Source organism: Chlorocebus sabaeus, chromosome 26 (genome assembly GCF_047675955.1).
Source record: "Chlorocebus sabaeus isolate Y175 chromosome 26, mChlSab1.0.hap1, whole genome shotgun sequence".
NCBI classification, from domain to species: domain Eukaryota; kingdom Metazoa; phylum Chordata; class Mammalia; order Primates; family Cercopithecidae; genus Chlorocebus; species Chlorocebus sabaeus.
In genome coordinates this window covers 6,479,948-6,505,224 of record NC_132929.1, presented here as the reverse complement: position 1 = coordinate 6,505,224, position 25,277 = coordinate 6,479,948, and the positions used below count along the sequence as shown (strand labels likewise).

The 25,277-nt window shown below is 44.0% G+C and overlaps 1 protein-coding gene across 3 annotated transcripts in view; it reads right to left on the bottom strand.

Annotated features, from left to right (window-relative positions):
- Nucleotides 1–25,277, bottom strand: part of ENTREP2 (endosomal transmembrane epsin interactor 2) — a 438,166-nt gene that overhangs the window by 27,498 nt on the left and 385,391 nt on the right. For all 3 annotated transcript variants that reach the window (XM_008017214.3, XM_038009779.2, XM_038009778.2), the window contains one exon: nt 348–455. In XM_008017214.3, the coding sequence (XP_008015405.1) occupies nt 348–455 (108 nt within the window). The remainder of the gene's footprint in view (nt 1–347; nt 456–25,277) is intronic.

Here is a 25,277-nt window from a genome sequence, read left to right as displayed (position 1 = left end):
TCTGAAGCCCGAGGAAGGCACCTTGCTTTGGAGGTGCTGGGTCCAGGGGATGTCCAGGGCTGCAGGAATTTCACGACATGGACTCAAGGGCACATGCCAGGGGCCATCCTAGAGAACACGACAGTGGCAGAACCCTATCAATATGGAGCTCCAACAACACCTAAAATAAATACATCAGCGGCGCCACATGTGCAGATGCTTGGTCTTCCAGAGGGCAACATAAGGCAAACTCCAGGTGCCATGGACGGTCAGGGGCCACTGTCCTCACCACATCTGGCTGAAGCCAGAAGCGTCCACTTCTACACTGGTTTCAAACTGGGTAGAGGAGGAGGGGATCAGCCACTCACCATCTGCAGGACGTCAGAGGAGACCATCTGCATACAGCACATGGCTGTGGCCAGCGCACACACGATGGTGGACAGGACGTTGAGGGCGCACACACTGAAGAGGAGATCCTGCAAGGAAAGGGGCAGGAGAATGTCAGCCTCATCCCAAAATCCCAGATGGCAGAATCCTTAGACCTCCTGCCAGGGCCCAGAATGAGCGAGGTTGATTGCCATCCATTTCACAGAGGTTTTGTTTTGTGTGTGTCTGTGTTTTCTTATAATCAAAATTGGCCTTTCATAGAAACACATTTGTCTATTCCGTTACAATGATGATCAAAGTATTCATAACACTCAACAACGTGTTTTACAATTTTGATAATTATTAGGTAGTCAGTAACATGTCTAAGAAAATCATAAGGTGGCCAACATTTAAGGAGGTGGACAATTTTTATCAATCACAGCCTATAACTCAAGTGAAACTTTTTATCTTGAGATAGTTGTATATTCACATGCAATTGTAAGAAATCCTACAGTGAGATCCTGGGTACCCTTTACTCGTTTTCCCTCAATGGTAACATCTGGCAAATCTATAGTTCAGTATCACAGCCAGATACTGACATTGGTATAGTCAGGATGCAGAACAGTCCCATCACCACACGGGTCCCCCCCATTGTTGACCTTTTCTATGTTGACTTCTCTTTCCCTGCTCCCCACTTAACCCCCAGTTCCAATCTCCTGTCAATCACTAGTCTGTTCTCCATTTTTTATAATTTTGTCATTTCAAGAATGTTGCATAAGTGGACTGCACAGTATGTAACCTTTCAGAATTGGCTTTTTCCACTCAGCATAATTCCCTTTAGACTCATCTCAGACTTCCAGACTTCAGGACTGTGAGAAGTGACTGTTGTTAGAGCCACCCAGGCTATGGTATTTTTGTAATAGCAGCCTAAACTGACTAAGACTCTATATGAAATATGAAAAGACAAGCTACAGTCCAGGGGAAAATATTTGCAAACCACCTATCTGACAAAGAACTAGTACCTAGAATACATAAAGAACTCTCATAAAGCAACAGTACAAAAAAAAATAGCAAACATTGCAATTAGAAAATGAGCAAAAGACATGAACAGACACTTTACCGAAGAGGATCTCCAGATGGCAAATAAGCCCATGAAAAGATGTTCAACATCATTAGCATCAGGGAAATGCAAATTAAGACCTTTTATAAAGGGGTATCATTATGCACCTGTGAGAATAGCTAAAATACAAACAGTGACACTAAATGTTGGCAATCATGCAGAGAAACCCAATCACTCATACACTGCTGGTGGGAATTAAAAATTGTTCAGCCACTCTGGAAGGCATTTTTGTAGTTTTTAAAATAAAACTAAACATGCAATTACTGTACAAATCAGCAGTTGTACTCTTGGACATTTATCTCAGAGAAACAAAAACTTATGTTCACACAAAAACTTATACACAAAGGTTCACAACAGCTTTATTTGTAATAGCCCAAAACTGGAAAACTGCAATACCAAAAACCCAGATATTCTTCAGTTGTTGAGGATTAAACCAATGTGGTAAATCCATATGGGGGAATACTACTCGGCCTGTTGGATTTTGGTAAGGGCCTGCTTCCTGGTTGAAGATGGCTAATGTCTCACTGTGTCCTTGCTTAGTGAAAAGAGGGCAGGGGAGCACTCTAGTGCCTCTTTTAAAAGCGTACTAATCCCATCACGTGGATTCTACCCTCATGACCTAACAACCTCCCAAAGGCCCCACCTCTATTAAATAATCACATACTGGGAATGAGAATTTCAACATATGAATTTTGGAGGGACACAAGCATTAAGTCCATTATATCTGAGTTTTTAAAGAACAAAAATTTTTAATGTTCATGAGATCCAACTGATCAACTTTTGTTCCATACTTTTGGTGTCAAATCTAAGAACCTTGTCAAGCCCCAGATTATGAACAGTTTCTCCCATTTTTTCTAAAGGTTTTTATAGTTTCACATTTTCCATTTAAGTCTATGCTCCATTTTTGTTTTGAGATAGGTCTTGCTCTGTTGCCCAGGCTGGAGTGCAGTGGCACAATCATGGCTCACTGCAGCCTCAACCTTCTGGGCTCAAGGGATCCTCCCACCTCAGCCTCCTAACTCAGACCACCCATGCATACCAGTGTGCCCAGCTAATATCATCCATTTTAAGTTAAATTTTGAATAAGATGTGAGTTTTAGGTTGAGGTTCCTTTTTATGTTTTTAACTTCATTTTCCAAATGTTCATTGTTAGTACATACAAATGTGATTGATTTTTGTATGTTTATGTGATATCTTGAGACTTTGCTGAAATTATTAGTTCTAACAATTTTTTGAAGATGTCAGGGGATTTTCTATGTAGACAATCAGGCCATCTGGAAGTGTTTTATTGATTTCCTTCCATTTTGTTACCTATTATTATTATTATTATTATTATTATTTGCCTTGTAGTGCTAGCTAGAACCTTGAATATTATAAACAAAAATATAAGATGACTAAGATAATGAAAGCAGACATCTCCGTCTTGTGCTCTTTCTTAGAGGATAAACTTCATGGAGTTTTAACAGTCCAAGTGCAGTATATCCTTCATCGAGAAGTCTACTCTCAAATCCATGCCAGAAACAGAAAAAAAAAAAAAAGGGTTAGAATGATAGTATATCCTTCAATTAAATCTGTTCATATACAAGTGTACAAAATACTGTACACACTCAAAAACCTATCAAAAGCAAAAAGCTACAGATGAGTCTTTCACCACAAAGGGATGGCATTAATCAGATTAGTATTAATTATCTAATCAAGGGATTGGCAAGTCCTGGAGAGGAGACGGGGAATGCCACCCTCACTGACATGCCCTGTGCGTGCGCTAGGATGTGTGCACACAGAGTCTAGCAGCATCCTCAGGGCTCGTTCATGTGTACATGAGCCCATGTATTCCAATCTGTAACATCTGCCGGACAGTTCCCTGTTCTAGAGGCATCACTGCCCCATCCCCTTCCTCAGAATCTGCTCATCAGTTCTCAAGCCCACACTGTGAAACAGTAAAGAAGTGTGATTAGGATATTATGGAAGGTGGTTAACATACAGTATTTAAACACTTTCCCAAGTTTATAGAACCCTGTACACATGTGAAGACAGAAAAATGAGTCCTGAACTTAAGAAGTGTTAGGCAGAACCAGCCAGGTGTGGTGGCTCACACCTGTAATCCCAGCACTTTCGGAGGCCGAGGCGGGTGGATCACAAGGTCAGGTGATCAAGACCATCCTGGCAAACACGGTGAAACCCTGTCTCTACTAAAAATACAAAAAATTAGCCGGGCGTGGTGGTGGGTGCCTGTAGTCCCAGCTACTCAGGAGGCTGAGGCAGGAGAATGGCGTGAGCCCGGGAGGCGGAGTTTGCAGTGAGCCGAGATCTCACCACTGCACTCCAGCCTGGGCAACAGAGCGAGACTCAATCTCAAAAAAAGAAAAACAAAACAAAACAAAAAAAGAACCGTTAGGCAGAACCAAGGCAAGGCTCAGTCTAGGGCTAACTATTCCCCACTTCGGAGGTAAGGCCTATCCGAGTCCCTGAATGATGCAGGAACAGGCGCTGTTCCTGTGTGAGCACCAGGCACTGTTACCACTAAACCTTTCAGGCAGTTCTTTTCCCAGACTCAGGTCGTTTCTCCATATGCAGGTGCTAACCAGCATCCAACTGACAACTCCAGGCAGACCCTCTGAAGACCCCCCCTTGGTTCTCTCCTGGTGCAGCTCCGCCCTCGCTGGTGCTCTGTCCTGAGAACTCTCGTCTCCAGGCCTTGATCACCCCCCTCAGACTCTCAGCTCTTTAAGCCCACCTCAGGGAGTCTGCAGGGACCCTGCTGAGTTCCCTTCCCCGCACTGAACCTGGAAACTCAAGGCAGTAAGCTGGGGCAATCACAGGGCTCACCTCGTTTACTGCCCGCCCCTCAGGGATCGGGGTCCCTCATTGCCTGATAGTGTCTTCCTACACCGTGTGCATTTTCGGGGGCTGTTTCAGGCATGAGGTTAAATCCAGTGTCCTGCTACTCCATCTTGGCCAGAGGCTCTCAGTGGCCTTTTTGTTTGCATTTTCTAAGTGTTTGTAGCAGGACTAGGCGGACTGCCTTAGGGATCCTGTGCATGTTACTATAGGCGTCTCCACTGCCCTCCCTGCTCCTGCAACTGCTAGAGGTAGAGCAGGATGGGGGCTTCGTTGTGGCAAACAGGAGGCACAGGGGGGGCTGGAGGGAGGCTGAGGAGCCTGGATTGTATTTTCCAGGTGAAGGAATGCCACTGAAGATGTGTGATGCTGGGGAAGTGGTCATACAACCTGTTTTTTGTTGTTGGTGGTGGTGGTTTTTTTTGAGATGGAGTCTTGCTCTGTCGCCCAGGCTGGAGTGCAGTGGCGTGATCTTGGCTCATTGCAACCTCCATCTCCCAGGTTCAAGCGATTCTCCCGCCTCAGCCTCCTGAGTAGCTGGGTCTACAGGTGCCCACCACCATGCCTGGCTAATTGTTTTTGTATTTTTAGTAGAGACGGGGTTTCACCACGTTGGCCAGGCTGGTCTCAAACTCCTGACCTCAAGTGATCCACCCGCTTCGGCCTCCCAAAGTGCTGGGATTACAGGTGCAAGCCACTGCGCCCGGCCCATGCAACCTGTTTTCACAATTAATTGAGAAAGATACCTTTGCAGGGAGGGCCTAGCACAGAACTAGAGATGGAGTCAACATCAGCTGAGGTGAGAGAGTGGACACAGGACAGTGACCTGTGAGGAGGTACTGGAGAGGACTCAAGCAGAGACCAGGAGGAGGCATGTAGACGCCGGTCTGAGGGAGACTCTGAAGTTGAGAACAAAAGGGCATGGCTGTTTACTAGGGTAGGGGAGTCCAGGATGAGGGTGCAGATATAGTAGAAAGATGATTCTGGTGAGTGGAAACATGAGATGCCTGCGCATGGGCGAGGGACTGTGGGAGAGAAGCAGTCTTAAAGATCACCTCAACAGGCTGGGCACAGTGGCTCATGCCTGTAATCCCAGCACTTTAGGAGGCTGAGGCAGGAGGATCACTTGAGGTCAGGAGTTCGAGACCAGCCTGACCAATATGGTGAAACCCCGTCTCCACTAAAAATACAAAAAAATTAGCCGGGAGTGGTGGCGCATGCCCGTAATCCCAGCTACTCAGGAGGCTGAGGCAGGAGAATCGGTTGAACCTGGGAGGTGGAGGTTGCAGTGAACCGAGATCATGCCATTGTACTCCAGCCTGGCTGACAAAGTGAGACTCTGTCTGGAAGAAGAAAAAAAAACACTCGAAGTGGTCTGGGACATGTGGAGGCTGAGTTAGCAGTGGTCCTGACCCACTGAGATGTTAGCAAGTAGTTGGAAATTTGGGTCTGGGGCTGAGGATGGAGATCAGAACTGGAGGTGCGGACCAGGAGTCATCCTTACAGAGTTCAAATGTGCCTTCACCTTGTGGATGTCCTTGATGTATCTGCGGGCCCCTGTGTCCTCATTCCCCTCTCCACATCCATCAGACTTCAGGGGCCTGGAGGCCTCCGCAGGCTCCCTCCAGAAGAGGGCATTTCTTTGATGAAATTACCATTCTCACCTTAAAGATACACCTCAGCATCGTTTTCCTCTAAGTGACACGAATTTTGTGCTGGATTCTAGATAACTGACAGATTTATCCATGTGCGCAATAGCTGGCTGGGTGCCTTTTCTCTCCTGTGAGGAAGAGCTTCTAAAACGTCTTAAGGCTCAGCCACAAGCTTTAGCACATTTTTGAGCAGGAAGTTGGACTCACTGTAGTCCTAAAACAATCCTGCTGGTGAATGATGTCATAATTAGAACTCTTTAAGTATATATTTTATATATCTCAGGAGGGCAATTCAAAGTTATAACCAAAATAGCGACTTTTTTTTTTTTTTTTTTTTTTTTGAGATGGAGTCACGCTCTGTCGCCCAGGCTGGAATGTGGTGGCGCGATCTCAGCTCACTGCAACTTCCACCTTTCGGGTTCAAGTGATTCTCCTGCCTCAGCCTCCCGAGTAGCTGAGATTACAGGCATACGCCACCACGCCCAGCTAATTTTTGTATTTTTAGTAGAGATGGGGTTTTGCCATGTTGGCCAGGGTGGTCTCAAACTCCTGACCTCAGGTGATCCACCCGCCTTGGGCTCCCAAAGTGCTGGGATTATAGGCATGAGTCACTGCTCCCGGCCAATAGCGACATCTCTTAATGTACCATTGCTAAAACATAAACAACACCTTTACTTTGTCCTCAATCTAGAAATTTCAACTTTATTGACCACATAGTCCACTGTCATTTAAATGAATGCCCTTCTAAAATAATATTAATTTTGCATATGCTACCAAATGAAACTACTCACAGACAGAAACACCAACTCTGACCTTCGTTTGCAGACGCACCATGAGGCAGTCCTGCTTCATGTCTCATGAAAGGTATTCATTTGAAACCCGTGCCAGAGAGACTTTTCCCCTCCAGCTGTCTCAATGCTTGCTGTTTTTCTAAGTAACTGCAAATCACCTGGTATTGTGTTTATGTGTTTCTTCAGAATTCTTTTTTGGCTTAAATAATGCCTTTATCTCTGTTTTTTTTTGTTTGTTTGTTTTTGTTTTTCTGTTTTTTTTCTTTTGAGATGGAGTCTCACTCTGTCACCCAGGCTGGAGTGCAGTGGTGTGATCTTGGCTCACTGCAACCTCCGCCTCCTGGGTTCAAGCGATTCTCCTGCCTCAGCCTCCCAACTAGCCGGACTACAGGCACATGCCACCATTCCTGTCTAATTTTTGTATTTTCTTTAGTAGAGATGGGGTTTCACCGTGTTGGCCAGGCTATCTCTGCTTTTTGAAAGTTTTATCAGAGTCCTTTACAAACACTGACATCCACATTCTATAAAATCCCTTTACAAGGTGATTCAAAACGGCAAATATGTAAAGGAGGCAGGTCTTTCATGGCTGATATTGAGTTTTGCTGCTGGACATTCTGATGTTAGCATTTTGATATTATTAATGCTAATAAAGTTAAGGAAGTTATCTATATAATGAATGATGTACAGAACAAACACAAGAGGAAAAAATGTTTTAGATACTTAGGCAAAGCTACAAGTGATAAATTATTTTGAAAATCTCTCCAGTTCAAGTAAATTATGGATATTAATAATACGATTAACAGAACGGTGACAGCAATGACAATTTACATATGCCTACATGTTAAGAACATTAAGAGTTCAGGACATTCAGCCAGTCATGGTGGCTCCCGCCTGTAATCCCAGCACTTTGGGAGGCTAAGGGCAAATCACCTGAGGTCAGGAGTTCGAGACCAGTCTGGACAACATGATGAAACCCCGTCTCTACTAAAAATACAAAAATTAGGTAGGTGTGGTGGCAGGCACCTGTAATCCCAGCTACTCAGGAGGCTGAGGAAGGAGAATTGCTTGAACCTGGGAGGCAGAGGTTGCAGTGAGCTGAGATCACACCACCACACTCCAGCCTGAGTGACAGAGTGAGACTCTTGTCTCATGAAAAAAAAAAAAAAAAATTCAGGACATTGATACTTTTGCTTGCTGGACAAAATGAGGACAAACTGTCTTACACCTATTTCTGCTAGTTCATTCAGTAGTTTTTTTCCTATGTCTTCTCTCTTCAAATAAAGAAAGAGGTCCCATGGGAACCCATTATCAGTTAAGATATAATGATAGACGGTATGACGATAAGGAGAATTCCACAGCATAAAACAAAAGTGATGAGGAAATATCCAGCAATAGCTGTGTACGTGCTAATAATTATAAGGGATGGGGGTTGTGCTTTATCTGAATTATCCTCTTAAATGCCTGCACCATTTATTCTTTATGGCCTTGTGATGGTAGACATTGGTCATGGACCTGACGCTCCTCACAGATCTATGTTGGGAGAGGCAGTCTGCCATGGGACCTGAGCATGCCCTCAAGTTCCTGCTGGGTATGCCAAGAATGTAAGACCTTGACTGCTCTTTGTAGACCCATTTCCCAGGGCTGTGTTTGCACCAAGAAACTTTGAGGAAGAAGGTAACGTCTTCCCTAGACAAAGTGTAGGTTCAGTACAAAGGCAGGGATTCCCCAAGTTCAGTGTTCACCACACACGTGCTGGCATCCATGGTGGGCCCTTAGCATCACCTGAGACCCCAGGGCATGGGGAACTGACACACACCAACCTAGAGCTCTGGCTACTGCTTTTGCCATGAGTAATAAAGTCCCTTGTCTCTGAACCAGGAATCTCATGTCTTTTTGCCAGGAAAGTAACAGTAAACAGTAACAGACTAGTTTGTTAGCTTGAAAGTAGGTTAAAAGTTCAGACCCTGCAGTTCCTGGCAGTTTATTTCCGTCTCCATCTTGTGAGAACATCAAGAGCAGATATCAAGTCTTTTGCTACAGTGTATAGTAGAAAATCTCATTCAAAATAGGTGGTTGCTACATATTTGAAATTTTACAGGCTATCTCATTGTTCTCTTCTGAATTGTAAATTCTGACTTGAAGGAAATTATATGCATAATTTCCAAGTTTCTAACCACACACAGAAAATTCACCCTCACCTTTAAATAAAGTAATGCAGCACCCATAGGATCATGGTGGATGGGAGGCAGGACTAGATTGCAGCTCTGGACAGAGCAATGTGCAAGGCTTGCATTGTGAATTTTAGCTCCAGACCGAGTGCAAGAACAAACCAGCAACCCTGAGAGGACCTACAGACCTCTGAAGGAAGCCAACTGCTCCTGCAGGACCCGGGAGACACCCCAAATGCTGTGAGTGCCCAAACTGCGGAAGTGGGAAAGGGAGATCCTGCTCTCCCAAACGCACACCCCCACTGGAGAAAATGAAGGTCTGTTTGCGGGAGAAGTTTCCGACCTTACCTGGAGCTGACTCAATTTAGAGAGTCGAGTGAAATATAGAAGTAGAGGAAGCAGCGGGAAAGGCCCTGGGAGCTCCCTGGGTCCCCAAGCAGGCCATTCCTGCCTGGCACCACAGGGATCCACCAGGAGGGCCGCCAGAGGAGCGAGGGTAAAACTCAACAGGGAGAAGGAAATCTCTAGCTGGAATTTGTAACAATTTGAACAGGGTTAGAAGCCTCCTGGCCTGAAATCCGGGGAGGCGCAAATCTGATGTGCAGACTCTCCACAGGCGAGGGAAGAACAAGCCCTTTCTTTTGCAGCTGGGAGATGGGTAGCCTGGGGCAAGTTCTCAAGCCTGTCTCGCCCACTGCCTGAAAACAGACTTGGGCATGGTGGGAGTGAGACTGGCCCTTCAGTTTGTGTGGGAGCTGGGTGAGGCCTGTGATTGCCAGCTTTCCACCACTTCCCTGAAAACCTGCATGACTCAGCAGAGGCAGCCATAATCCTCCTAGGTACACAACTCCAGTGACCTGGGAATCTCACACGCATCCCCCACAGGAGCTGCAGCAACACTGCCCAAGGAGAGTCTGAGCTCAGACACACCTGGCCCCACCCCAACCTGACGGTCCTTCCCTACCCACTCTGGTAGCAGAAGACAAAGGATAGATAATCTTGGGAGTTCCACAGCCCAGCCCACCGCAGGTCCCTCTCCAAACTACTACAGCTGACACTTTCTGGAAAGTACCACCTCCCAGCAGGAGGCCAACCAGCACAAAAATAGAGCATTAAATCACCAAAGCTAAGAACCTTCACAAAGCCCACTGCACACCCCCCACCACCTCCCCTGGAACAGGTGCTGGTATCCACGGCTGAGAGACCCACAGACAGTTCACATCACAGGACTCTGTGCAGACAACCCCCAGAACCAGCCCGGAGCTGGGTAGACTTGCTGGGTGGCCAGACCCAGAAGAGAGGCAGTAATCACTGCAGTTTGGGTCGCAGGAAGCCACATCCATAGGAAAATGGGGAGATTACTACATGATGGAAACAATCCGTGGGACAAAAGAATCTGAACAACAGTCTTCAGCCCTAGACCTTCCCTCTGACAGAGCCTACCCAAATGTGAAGGAACCACAAAACCAACCCTGGTAATATGACAAAACAAGCCTCTTTAACAGCCCCCTGCCCCCACAAAATCACACTAGTTCACCAGCAATGGATCCAAACCAAGAAGAAATCCCTGATTTACCTGAAAAAGAATTCAGAAGGTTAGTTATTAAGCTAATCAGGGAGGCACCAGAGAAAGGCAAAGCTCAATGCAAGGAAATCCAAAAAACAATACAAGAAGTGAAGGGAAAAACAGTCAAGGAAATAGATAGCTTAAAGAAAAAAACAATAAAAAATCCAGGAAAAATTGGACACACTTACAGAAATGTAAAATGCTCTGGAAAGTCTCAGGAATAGAATTGAACAAGTAGAAGAAAGAAATTCAGAGCTCAAAGAAGGACAAGGTCTTTGAATTAACCCAATCCAACAAAGAAAAGAAAAAAGAATAAGAAAATATGAACAAAGCCTCCAAGAAGTCTGGGATTATGTTAAATGATCAAACTTAAGAATAAGCAATTTTCCCGAGGAAGAAGAGAATTCCAAAAGCTTAGAAAACATATTTGGGGGAATAATCAAGGAAAACGTCCCCAGCCTTGCTAGAGACCTAGATATCCAAGTACAAGAAGAACAAAGAACACCTGGGAAATTCACTGCAAAAAGATCATCGCCTAGGCACGTTGTCATCAGGTTATCCAAAGTTAAGACAAAGAAAAGAATTTTAAGTGCTGTGAGACAGAAGCACCAGGTAACCTATAAAGGAAAACCTATCAGATTAACAGCAGATTTCTCAGCAGAAACCCTACAAGCTAGAAGGGACTGGGGCCCTATCTGCAGTATCTTCAAACAAAACAATTATCAGCCAAGAATTTTGTATCCAGCAAAACTAAGCATCATATATGAAGGAAGATACAGTCTTTTTCAGACAAACAAATGCTGAGAGAATTCGCCACTACCAAGCCGCCACTACAAGAACTGCTAAAAGGAGCTCTAAATCTTCAAACAAATCCTGGAAACACATCAAAACAGAACCTCTTTAAAGCATAAATCACACAGGACCTATAAAACAAAAACACCAGTGAAAAGACAAAAACAAAAACCAAAAAACCAAAGTCCAAATAGCACAATGAATGCAATGGTACCTCACATCTCAATTCTAACATTGGATGTAAATGGCCTAAATGTTCTACTTTAAGGATACAGAACCGCAGAATGGATAAGAACTCACCAACAAACTATCTGCTGCCTTCAGGAGACTCACCTAACACGTATGGACTCACATAAACTAAAAGTAAAGGAGTAGAATAAGGCATTTCACACAAATGGACACCAAAAGAGAGCAGGGGTAGCTAGTCTTATATCAGACAAAACAAACTTTAAAACAATATCAGTTAAAAGAGACAAAATGGGACATTATATAATAGTAAAAGGCCTTGTCCAACAGGAAAATATCATAATCCTAAAAATATATGCACCTAACGCTAGAGCTCCCAAATGTATACAACAATTACTAATAGACCTAAGAAATGAGATAGACAGCAACACGATAATAGTGGGGGACTTCAATACTCCACTGACAGCATTAGACAGGTCATCAAGACAGAAAGTCAACAAAGAAACAATGGATTTAAACTATACCTTGGAACAAATGGACTTAAAAGATATATACAGAACATTTCATCCAAAAACCTTAGAATACACATTCTATTCAACAGCATGTGGAACTTTCTCCAAGACAGGCCGTATCATAGGCCATAAAACAAGACTCAATAAATTAAAGAAAACTGAAATTATATCAAGCACTCTCTCAGACCACAGTGGAATAAAACTAGAAATCAACTCCAAAAGGAACCTTCAAAACCATGCTGATACATGGAAATTAAATAACCTGCTCCTGAATGAGCATTGGGTCAAAAATGAAATCAAGATAGAAATCAAAAAATTCTTTGACCTGAACAACAATAATGACACAACCTACCAAAACCTCTGGGATATAAGCAGAGGTGGTTCCAAGAGGAAAGTTCATAGCCCTAAATGCCTACATCAAAAAGACTGAAAGGGCACACACTGACATTCTAAGGTCACACCTCAAGGAACTAGAGAAACGAGAAAAACCAAACCCAGCAGAAGAAAGGAAATAACCAACATCAGAGCAGAACTAAATGAAATTGAAACAAACAAACAAAATACAAAAGATAAATGAAACAAAAAGATGGTTTTTTGAAAAGATAAGTAAAATTTATAGACCATTAGTAAGATTAACCAAGAAAAGAAGAGAGAAAATCCAAATAACCTATTAAGAAATGAAACAGGAGATATTACAGTTGACACCACTGAAATACAAAAGATCATTCAAGGCTACTATGAACACCTTTACAACATAAACTAGAAAATCTAGAAGAGTTGGATAAATTCTGGAAAAATATAACCCTCCTAGCTTAAATCAGAAAGAATTAGATACCCTGAACAGACCAATAACAAGCAGCAAGATTGAAATGGTAATTACAAAATTACCAACAACAAAAAAGTCCAGGACCAGACAGGTTCACAGCAGAACTTTACCAGACATTCTAAGAAGAATCCTTTTGACAGTATTCCACAAGATAGAGAAAGAAGGAACCCTCTCTAATTCATTCTATGAAGCCAGCATCACCCTAATACCAAAACCAGGAAAGGACCTAACCAAAAAAGAAAACTACAGACCGATATCCTTGATGAGCACAGATGCTAAGATCCTTAACAAAATATTAGCTAACTGAATCCAACAACATATCAAAAAGACAATACACCATGATCAAGTGAGTTTCATGCCAGGGATGCAGGGATGGTTTAACATATGCAAATCAACAAATGTGACACACCACATAAACAGAATTAAAAACAAAAATCACATGATCATCTCAATAGATGCAGAAAAAGCATTTGACAAAATCCAGCATTGCTTTATGATTACAACTCTCAGCAAAATTGGCATACAAGGGACATACCTCAATGTAATAAAAGCCATCTATGATAAAACCACAAGGCGACATAATACTGAATGGGGAAAAATTGAAAGCATTCCCTCTGAGAACTGAAACAAAACAAGGATGCCCACTCTCACCACTCCTCTTCAGCATACTACTGGAAGTCCTAGCCAGAGCAATCAGACAAGAGAAAGAAATAAAGGGCATCCAAGTTGGGAAAGAAGAAGTCAAACTGTCACTGTTTGCTGACAATATGATCATTTACCTTGAAAACCCTGAAGACTCCTCCAGAAAGCTTCTATAACTGATATAAGAATTCAGCAAAATTTCCAGATGCAAGATGAATGTACACAAGTCAGTAGCTCTTCTATACACCAAGAGTGACCAAGCAATCAAATCAAGAACTCAACCCTTTTTACAATAGCTGCAAAAATGTAAAATACTTAGGGATATACCTAACCAAGGAGTCAAAAGACATCTACAAGGAAAACTACAAAACACTGCTGAAAGTATTCATAAACAACACAAATAAACTGAAACACATCCCATGCTCATGGATGGGTAGAATCAATATTGCGAAAATGACCATACTAGCAAAAGCAATCTACAAATGCATTGCAATCCCCATCAAAATACCACCATCATTCTTCACAGAATTAGAAAAAACAATTCTAAAATTCATGTGCAACCAAAAAAGAGCCCACATAGCCAAAGCAAGACTAAGCGAAAAGAATAAATCTGGAGGCATCACACTACCTGATTTCAAACTATACTATAAAGCCAAAGTTGCCAAAACAGTATGGTACTAGTATAAAAACAGGCACATAGACCAATGGAACAGAATAGAGAACCCAGAAATAAACCCAAACACTTAAAGCCAACTGATCTTCGACAAAGCAAAAAAAAACCAAAAAAACCCAAAATGGTGGAAAAGGACACCCTTTTCAACAAATGGTGCTGGGATAATTGGCTAGCCACACGTAGGAGAATGAAACTGGATCCTCATCTGTCACCTTATACAAAAATCAACTCAAGATGGATTAAAAGACTTAAATCTAAGACCTGAGGCTATAAAAATTCTAGAAGAAAACATTGGAAAAACCCTTCTAGACACTGGCTTAGGCAAGGGCTTCATGTCCAAGAACCCAAAAGCAAATACAATAAAAACAAAGATCAACAGCCGGGATCGAATTAAACTAAAGAGCTTCTGCGGGGCAAAAGAAACAGTCAATGGAGTAAACAGACAACTCACAGAGTGACAGAAAATCTTCACAATCTATACATCTGACAAAGGACTAATATCCAGAATCTACAACAAACTCAAACAAATCAATAAGAAAAAAAACAAAGAATCTCATCAAAAAGTGAGTTGACATGAACAGACAATTCTCAAAAGAAGATGTACAAATGGCCAACAAACATATGAAAAAATGCTCAACATCTCTAATGATAAGGGAAATGCACATCAAAACCTCAATGTGATACCACCTCACTCCTGCAACAATGGGCATAATCAAAAAATCAAAAAATAGTAGCTGTTGCTGTGGATGCTGTGATCAGGGAACACTTCTACACGGCTGGTGGGAATGTAAACTAGCACAGCCACTATGGAAAACAGTGTGGAGACTCCTTAAAGAACTAAAAGTAGAGCTACCATTTCATCCAGTAATCCCACTACTGGCTATCTACCCAGAGGAAAAGAACTCATTATATGAGAAAGATACTTGCACACGCTTGTTTACAGCAGCACAATTCACACTTGCAAAACTGTGGAACCAACCCAAATGCCCATCAATCAACGAGTGGATAAACGACCCGTGGTATATACATATGATGGAATACTACTCAGCCATCAAAAGGATTAAAGTAACAGCATTTGCAGTGACCTGGATAAGACTGGGAGACTCTTATTCTAAGTGAAGTAACTCAGGAATGGAAAACCAAACATCGTATGTTCTCACTGATATGTGGGAGCTAAGCTATGAGGATGCAAAGGCATAAGAATGATACAACGTGGGGAATAAGAATGATACAAATGCCTAAGAATGAAACAATGGGGAGAATAGTGGGAGGCGGGAGAGGGATAAAAGACTACAAATAGAGTGCAGTGTATACTGCTTGGGTGGCGAGTGCACCAAAATCTCATAAAACACCACTAAAGAACTCACTCATGTAACCAACCACCACCTGTACCCCAGTAACTTATGGAAAAAAAGAATTTAAAAAACCGAGTACACACAGTCACAAGCCCTAAATAAATAAAGTAATGCAGTGCAAGACTCTGTACAAAGGCTCTTGGTAGCACAATCAGCATGTGTGTGTAAAATCTGTAATTTACATTTTCCATGAAATTTCTAGAGTGAGGAGACACTTCCTGGAGCAGATCTAGGACCGTTTAATTTGTCTCTGTAGAAAGCAGTTATAGTCTACAGAGGTCTTTGTGGCTGGCTTAAATACTGATCCTACAAAAGGAGCTAAAATTAGGCTGTCATATGGAGAAGGTAAGTGATTCACAGAGAAATCTGTGTAAGCTATAATTTCAAGAGGCAAACATCCATTTACAATCCCTAAAAAAGTTGATGGATTTTAGCCTTGCTTTGGCCACGCAGGCACCACCAGTAACACAAGCGCTATTCCAAGAGGGCAGGACTGCTCCCCACACAGTGCCTGCCGTTTGCTCAAAGGCAATTTTAACTCCGGACAAGGACCCAGGAGGGAGTTCACACACACTCTGCAAGGGTTCAGAACTGCACCCTATGTGGTCATTGGAAACCTGGCTTTTGTCATCTGAAACAATAGCTTTTACCCTTTAGTGGATGGCTGTAAATTGCCTACATGATCATCTGTGTAAATAATCATAGACTAATTATTTTCTTACAGTTTTAGGAAGTTTTAAGAAGAAAACTATTTGCCATTTTTCTGATATTCAAGGCAAAGTAATGAGGCAAAAAATGTTTCTCTGTGTATATACCTACATGTATGTATCTTTGTGTGTGTGTATATGAGATAGATTATATACATATATGCATATATACATACAGAAATCTTTCCTATAAATTCTGGATTTCTGAAAACTCACTGTGATCCTCATGAGCCTCTAGCTTTAAAACAATGTTGAACAAAACACCACTTTTAAATATTTGGCTTTACCCTAAATTTATGGGAATGAAAACAATAAGCATTGTCAAGAACATTTTGGGGAAAAAAAGGCTTTGCACACATCAAAATGTACCCTAAATCTACAATAATAGTATAGGGTGGCATCAGTAAAGGGACAGAATAGAGAGTCCAGCTTGAGATCCTGTTACAATAAAAGAAGCACACCATATTACTTGTGTTGGGATAACTGGCTGTCTTTAAAAAACAAATAAGACAGATCTAGATGTAAAAAGAAGAGAGGGGAATTCTTCCTCGTGAACCTAGATGCAGAAGTCCGAAATAAAATATTGACAAATCAAATAGAGCAGCATTTTAAAAAACATATTATGACCAAATGTGGTTTATTCCTATATTACAAGGATGTTTTAACATAATGTAATTTATTAATGGAATTCACTACATTAAATGAGAAAAACTATATGACAATCTCAATAGATGCAAAATAGCAATGGTATTTCAACACTAGTGTAAAAGCCTCTAATAAACTTGAAATAGATAGGAGCTCCCTTAACTGAAGGAACCCTACAGCAAACATCTGGAAGGAGATGGGGATTGCTGCCAATATCACTTCTATTCTACACACAAGTCCCAGTCATTGTAAGAAGACAGGCAAAAGAAGTAAACTGTGTTCAAACTGGGAAGGAAGAAAAACTGTCCAAGATGATACAATTATTCATACAGAAAACTCAATAACATTTCCAAATATTTAGAACTAAATATAATAGTTGTGCAATGTTGCTGCATATAAAATCAATACGCAAAATTCATTCACTACCAACAAACAGCAAGTATAAATTTTTTAGATATGATTTATAATAGCAAAAAATGTAAAGTAGCCAAGAATAAATACAGAAAAAGATGGAAAAATGTGTTGAGAACAAATAAATAATGAGACACTGTAGTCATGAATAGGAAGATTCAATACTGTAAATACATTAATTCTTTCCAAATCAACTTATAAATCCAATGGAATTCCAACAAAGACCACAACAAGACTTTATGTGTGTGTGTGAGTGTGTGTGTGTGCATAGTCTGTGACAGGATAATTCTAAATTCCTCATCTCCCTTCTCTCTCCCCTCCTCCCTGCCGTCCGCTGCCCCACACCATGTTAAGGACACAGTGAGAAGGCTCCCCTTTGTAAAACAGGAAGAGGGCTTTGATCTCAGACTTGTAGCCTCCTGACTGTGAGAAATAAATGTCTGCTGTTTACACCACCCCATCTAAAGCATTCGTTACAGCAACCTGTCTTAGTCTATTTTCTGCTGCAGAAAATAGAATAACAGACTGAGTAATTTACAAAGAATATAAGTTTATTTGGCCCACAGTTCTGGAGGCTGGGAAGTGCTAGAGCATGGGGCCAGCATCTGGTGGGGGTCCTCCCGTGGTGGAAGGTGACAGGCAGAAAGCGGAAGTGAGTGTGTGCGACAGAGAGAGGCACCAGAGGCCAGACTCCCTTTATAACAACCCACTCTCGCCATAACTAACCTCTCCCATGATAATGACAATCCATACATGAGTGCTCCACCCTCATGACCCAATCACCTATTATTGAACTTGACCTCAAACACTGACTGTGGCATTGAGGATTATGTTTCTAACACATGAACTTTTGGGGGACTATTCAAACCACAGCACAGCCTGAACTGATTAAGAGAGTGGGCTTTTCTATCCTCTATCATTAAACCATCCAAAACACCATTAGTCCTCTGATTGCAGGTCCAGCTGTCCTGAGCAGTTCAACATTTCATATTTCAAGGAATGCAGGTTCAGCCATAAACAACACCTGTGACAAAGCTACTGTCACTCACATCCGGGACACTCTACTGTCTGTTCAGCCCTGTGCATTCCAGGATGTAACATGCAAGACGATCCCAAGCCAGGCACAGCTGCAGTGTCTGCTGTGGGATCCTGTCTCCCTCCTCCCCCCAGCAAGAAAATCAAGGAAGGTTATTTTTTTTAAGGTATTGTTTTTTTCCTTCAAGTTTCTAATTTTGGCACAATGAAAATATTGTATTTGTATTAGCAATACCCAATTAGCAATTTCATGTAAAGGCGATTAGGTACTTATAAAAGGTCTCAAGTACTCCAACTAAATCAGTCACTGGTTAATAACAATGATCCATGAGCTGTTTTCTTGGTTTTCATGTGGAATAATTGGCAAGGAACGCCATACATGAAAAAAGAAAAAAGAAAAAGATCAGCAGCTTTGCAGCTTTAGCCACTATGTGACGTGCTTATCAAAAAGCCACCTTGAATTTTTTTTCATGAGTTAAAACACTACCGTCATCTATAATCCTGAACGGTAAGGTCTAGAAACCAATATTGACTGAGGTGTGCAAACAGCCCCTCTTGCAGTGCTGTGGGGCACATTTCTTTTAACCTTAATTGACTTCAATTACCATGCTTCATCTCCCATGGCAAAATAATTCCCCAAAGGAACAAGAGCAGTAGAGTGTTTTCACTCATGAAACAGCCCGTAATGTACCTCTTTTGCTTAGGAATTGGAAGCCAATTAGATTTGAGCCTGCTTGAAAGAAAATCCCATCACTGAAGAATCCATTCGTGGACCCTCCAAAATCCACACAATCTTAAGGCCAGGGACCAATTGGATTTCAGGAATAGGATCAAAAAAAGCCAATTATAGCTCCATTGTGATGTACTGATTTAGCTTTGATTGTGAAGGACGGTAATTTATTGAGTAATTTATCTTGCTAACCAACGTATTAATCCACTACCCAATCAGCACTTCTCTCATTCAATTCCAAGGAGCAGGAGTCCTAGATGGTTGGAAGTGTCAGGAGGGAAGGGAGGAGTGTCTTCTAGTGTCCTGCCCAGTAACTGTACAGGGCTGCACACTCCTGGGGAGGGGGAATGAGGTCTGACTTGGAGCAGGTCAATGGGGATGGACAGAGAAAAGATTAAGCAGGTGTCCATTGCTGGAGTGCAATAAGTAGAGCCCAGGGTGATGAGAGGTCTGGCGGAGAAGAGAGAGGGAGGGAGGACAGAGAGAACAATAGGAACACAGGGTCCCTTGCCCTTCATAATGCCCTTGATTCTTATTGAAGGGAAATGCCATGGATGTGGTTGGTGGAGCCAACATCTCTGCCTCATCCTTGATCATCTCACACACCCCATGTCCAAATTCTCCCTGGTGTGTTGACCCGGCTGCCAACCTCACCTGCAATCCTCCCGGGGCTCCAGCTCCACCTGCCCTGGCTGAACCTCCCCCTCTCACCCGGACTCTGAGGTGGCCTCCCAGCACCTCAGGTCTACTCTTGCCTGTCAGGGCACCTGTTTCAGCGTTAAGTCGACTCCTGTCCCTCCCAGGTTACGGTCTGTGAAGGGAGGCCCACCACAGTGATAAAATCTCCGCGCCTTCCCCCATGCCTAGCTGGCGCCCTCTGCAGCCTATTTCTGCCTCATTGCCACAGAGGCTGTCTCCCATTCTCTCTGCAGACCAGCCTCCAAGTAAACATCATGCTACCCTAGTTCCACGCTGGTCCAGCTCTCTCGGCTTCCCAGTCCCCCACCCAGGGAAGGGGCTCACTGAACCAGCCTGGGCATGTGACCACTCCCAGGACAGTCCACTGCAGGAATGGGTGGGGCAGGGTGCACAGGAGGGTGCCGTAAGCTGGGCCTGCTTTCAAAGCCAACCTGGGTGATTGGGGACCCAGTTCACCATGGGGCCACTGCCTAGCCCCTCTGCTTCTACGTAACTATGACAGAAGATGGCACTGAAGCCTTTCCTCTGAGAAAGCTCTCGGATCTTCTTTTGGTCACTTCTGGCTCACACCCCACAGAAGATCCCCTGGACGGAAGCCTCAGCTGTCTTATTTCTGGGGATGTGGCTTTGAGGGTTTCCTCATCACTCTGAGCCTCGATCTCATCTGTGAGGGGATGACTGGCTTAGACTTTAAACTGAAGTAGGTGAACCCCTGGGGCGCTTGGCAAAGGGAAGCCCTCCTGGGAGGATTCCACCAGGGTGTGCAGAGCCGCGTGTCATAGCGAGTGATCTCATTACTGGGAGGTTCTGAATCAGGGACAGAGGGTCGCCAGCACCTGGGAGGGTTGGGGCACCATTCATTTTCTGATTGGTTATCACATTTGGTTTGCTTTCAGTCACCCCAGAGGACAAAAATGACTAAAATAAGTAAGTTATTCATCTATAAACATTATGAAGCATTTTCAGGCATTTAACAGATGTAATAATTACCTATATCTCAGCCACTTTTGAAGGGTAACTAAATTTTAATTGCTTTATAATATGTCTTATAATCTTTTTTATTAGCAATTATATAAGCAATTGATTGTAACTGTCAGTGAAAACTAATATCTTGATAGCCAAAAAAAAAAAAAAAAGTCAAAAAATCCCACTCTTTTATTTAGATGACTGGGGAATACTGAAGAGTTGGGGAAATGGCAGGCTCTATTTTAAGCACTGTTTTAAAGGAAATATAACACAATCTTAACCTGGCAGGGAAAACTCCAAAAAGTCCTTGTTATGATGGCGAATTCCTTAGTAAAAGCCATCTACAGATGTGACTTGCTTCTAGGTATTACCCCTGATTTGGGGGACATGTCTCTTCCCTTGATGGGAGATTGATTCCCCTGGGTCACTGCATCCCTTGTACATCAAGGTTTCTTTCATGGCAGATGCCACGTCATTTTTCTCTCCATGTATCAGAATGACAACTCATTCCTTGCATGACAACGGAGTGGAAATGCAGAGAGACCTCAATGACATTTTACTCAGCTGACAAGGAAGAGACAAACTGCCTTGTCCCAGGAGTCTATGAAAACTAGAAACACGGCCAGGCGCGGTGGCTCACGCCTGTAATTCCAGCACTTTGGGAGGCCGAGGCGGGCGGATCACGAGGTCAGGAGATCAAGACCATCCTGGCTAACACGGTGAAACCCCGTCTCTACTAAAAATACAAAAAAATTAGCCGGGTGCGGTAGCGGGCACCTGTAGTCCCAGCTACTCGGGAGGCTGAGGCAGGAGAATGGTGTGAACTCGGGAGGCGGAGCTTGCAGTGAGCTGAGATCGCACCATTGCACTCCAGCCTGGGCGACAGAGCGAGACTCCAACTCAAAAAAAAAAAAAAAGGAAAGAAAACTAGAAACACCTCCTACTGGGAACTATAAAGCTTTGCCACTACTTTGTAAAACAAGAACTTCTTCCCTGCCCAAGATTATCTATTTCATAGGTAGAATTCATAACACACTAAAACCTTTGACTTGGCCTGCTTGGTGTAGAAAACTTATGCATCACAAAATATTCTGCTCAGAGTCTACGCACATATGTAATACATGAATTTGTGGTTTATCAATTTTCAAAGGACCTTTTTAAACATGTTTTGATTTTTGGTAGTTCAGACAGTAATCAGCTTCTCGCTGGGCCTCAGCTTGTTCTGAGTATTCAGGTCCACAGTCCTGAAGCTAAGCCAGGGTCCTGGGTAGCAGCCTCGTGTATGTATCACTGCATATGGCGGTGAGAGCCTGGGCTCCGAAGCCAGACTGCCGGCCTGGGATCCTGGCTCCACCTTTACAATCTGCATGACCTTGCGGCATTATTAAATGCCACTGTGCCTCAGTATCCTCATCTGTAAAATGGGAATAAATGATACCTATAACTCACAGGGTTCTTGCAAGGGTAAGATTAGTTTCGCAGATGTGCTTCCAGCAATGCTGAGCACACAGCAAGGCTCAATCAACATTAGCTATGACTATCATACACAATTAATCATCTGTCTGTCTGATCGGACTGAAAACACAGGTTCCTGCAGATAAATTCAGCAGAGGGCTTTCAGGCCTCATGCATGAATGCTTAAGGAAAAGAACCCTAAAGATTATGAAATGCCCATCCAAGAACATCCAAGAATGTTCTGCAGTCTAAACTGATTTTCCAGGGTGCTCCTTGTGTTCAGCTGATGGGACAGGAACGCTGATGTTTGTCCATCCTTTTTTTTTTTTTTTGAGACAGAGTCTCACTCTCTCACCCAGGCTGGAGTGCAGTGGCGCGATCTCGGCTCACTGCAACCTCCACCTCCCAGGTTCAAGTGATTCTCCTGCCTCAGCCTCCTGAGGAGCTGGGATTACAGGCGCCTGCCACCATGCCCAGCTAATTTCTTTTGTATTTTTTGTAGAGACAGGGTTTCTCCATGTTGGTCAGGCTGATCTCGAACTCCTGACCTCATGATCCACCCACCTCAGCCTCCCAAAGTGCTGGGATAACAGGCTTGAGTCACCACACCCGGCCTGTCCATCTTTCATTGCTCTACTTTCCGGGTCTTGATCGTCCTCTCTCATGACTACTTCTTTTACTCCCATGCAGGTAAAGCGTGAGTGAAAGTAGTTTGATTAAAGCCCAGGCAGATTAAGGACGAAGCTAAAAAGAATGAAGAGATGCTGGTGGGAGATACTGGCTGACATGCAGAAGTAATTTCAATGATCTTATTAGCCTTTCGCCTCCTGAGTACTTGGTTAATGTTCATAACCAGAAGTAATGTCTCCAATCTGCATTTAACTGATATTCTCCCTCTTCCTTAAAGATACAGGCACATCTCTTTTCCTCAGGTTTCACAGGCTAGACAATTCTCCTTAAATGCCTGAGGGCCATGGCACATAGCGGACGAGTGGTTGGGGGGGGGGGCACATTCATTTGGCTGGACTGTGGGAAAAGGAGCCCCCTCCTTTCCTGATTTATGCAACCAGTAGTTCTCCGTGTGTGCAGCCGGGTGGGCCTCCAGCACGGTCAGTTTGGGGGCCATGAGGGGCGGGCTCTCCTCGATGGTGACAATAATTTTAAGACAGCGGAGGTCAGTACTTGGAAGTGGGAAAGCCAGAGGAGAGAAGAGGGTAGAAGAGCAGAGGAGCGTCCCTCCCCATCTCACCAGACAAAGGATAAAATGGAGGAAGGCATAGGACCCTCTGCCAGAGAAGCCCCCAGGGAATCGCAGCATGTGCAGGGCAGGAGCCACGGGCCGCACTTCATGCCGAGGTCCTTGTCAAGCCCATGGGCCGCAGACCCTGTTGGATGGGGCAGTAACGTGCACCTGAAGGCGGAGGCCGGGCCCACGAGGCGTTAGATCTCTTTCCCTCCTTCCCTCCAGGTCGCCAGGCTTTGCTAATTTCATCTTCCAAATATTTACCAAGTCAATGCACTCTCCTCCTACTCGGATGTGCCTCTGCAGTTTTGGTCCCATTATCTCTGCCCAGGTTGGTGTCTGTGCCCTCTCTGGGCCTGGCTCTCAGTCCTGTCCCCTGCTGCTGCTGGATGATCTATTTCTGTAATACGTCTGGCCACTGCCCTCTCTTCTCTGCTACCCCAAACACCCCAACTCGGTATCTCCACGTTGCCCGCAGCTCTGATACTGCAGGGCCCAGGACTTGCAGGAGGTAGAGCCAAGGGTGGGAGAAGGAGGAGTCAGACGGATGCCCAGCTCTCCACCTGGGAGCTGAGCAGCCAGGGGTGGTGGTGATACCATTGACAAGGTTGGGAAGAGAAGCAGAAGCTAAGCCAATGGACTCCCTCTGGGAGCGGCTGGTGGAGGATGGAGGGAGTGATTCGGGGGGTCCTGGGAGCGACTGGTGGAGGATGGAGGGAGTTATTTGGGGGGTCCCGGGAGCGACTGGTGGAGGATGGCAGGAGTGATTTGGGGGGTCCCGCTCTCGTGTATGGGACTCTGTCACGTGAGTACACATGCGATGGCTGGCAAAAAAGCAACTGTATGGCAGGATCCTCATCCATGGGAAGGACAGGGCTTCTATTTTAAAATACACTGAACAGCAAGGCTGCACGTGCTTTCTGGAATATAACATGAATGCATCCTATGAATCAAATGTCAGAAAATATATTGGTGGTTATTTTCTTGCTTTATTTTGGGCTCTCACAGGTATGAGACTATCGGGTTTCAGGAATATATTCTTTGCTCAATATGTACCTTCCTCCTGCCCTCCTTGCTTCCTTTCCTTCCTCCAGTGCACACAGATCGAGCCCACAATGCAGCAAGCACAGAGATGAAAAGAGGAAGATAGACGTGGGTCTGTTCCCATGGAACTCGGTCTAGAGGGACACAGAGATGCCCTGGCCAGCATCTGGACTCATGAGGCTGATGCACCAAGCCAGGGCAGAGCTGCCTGCGAAAGGTGCGTAGGGAGCACTCTCAGGGGCCAGAGGAAGGGACATCCAGGTGACACGGAGCGATAAGGCAAGTCAAGGGTGGCGGAGGTGGGTGGGGACAGTGTTACTGGGAGAGGGAAGGCTGAGTGCAGAGGTGGAGGGTAGGGATGGGAAGGGGCAGAAAGCGCTGTGAAGGGAGCTTAGTGGGTGAGGGGAGGCAAGGCGGGAGGGATACAGGGAGAAGGGTGGATGTGCTGCAGGGACACCTGGGTGGTGACAAAATTAAACTGCCTAAAAATACTCAAGGAGAAATGAACTTTGTTAACACAGTTTCTTTAAGAATGTAACATGCCTGTAATCCCAGCACTTAGGGAGGTTGAGGTGGGAAGATCACTTGAGTCCAGGAGTTGGGGACTGGCCTGGGCAACATAGTGAGGCCCTGTTTCTACAACTATAAAAAGAAAATTAGCTGTGCATGGTGGTACGTGTCTATGGTCCCACCTACCCCAGAGGCTGAGGCAGGAGGATGGCTTGAGCCTACGAGGTCAAGTCTGCCATGAGCTGTGATTGCGCCACTGCACTCCAGCCTGGGCAACAGAGCAAGACCCCGTCAAGAAGAAAAAAAAAAAAAGAATTCAATGTGCTGGGTGAACCGGTTACCATCTCAATGAATTAGAGAAGACA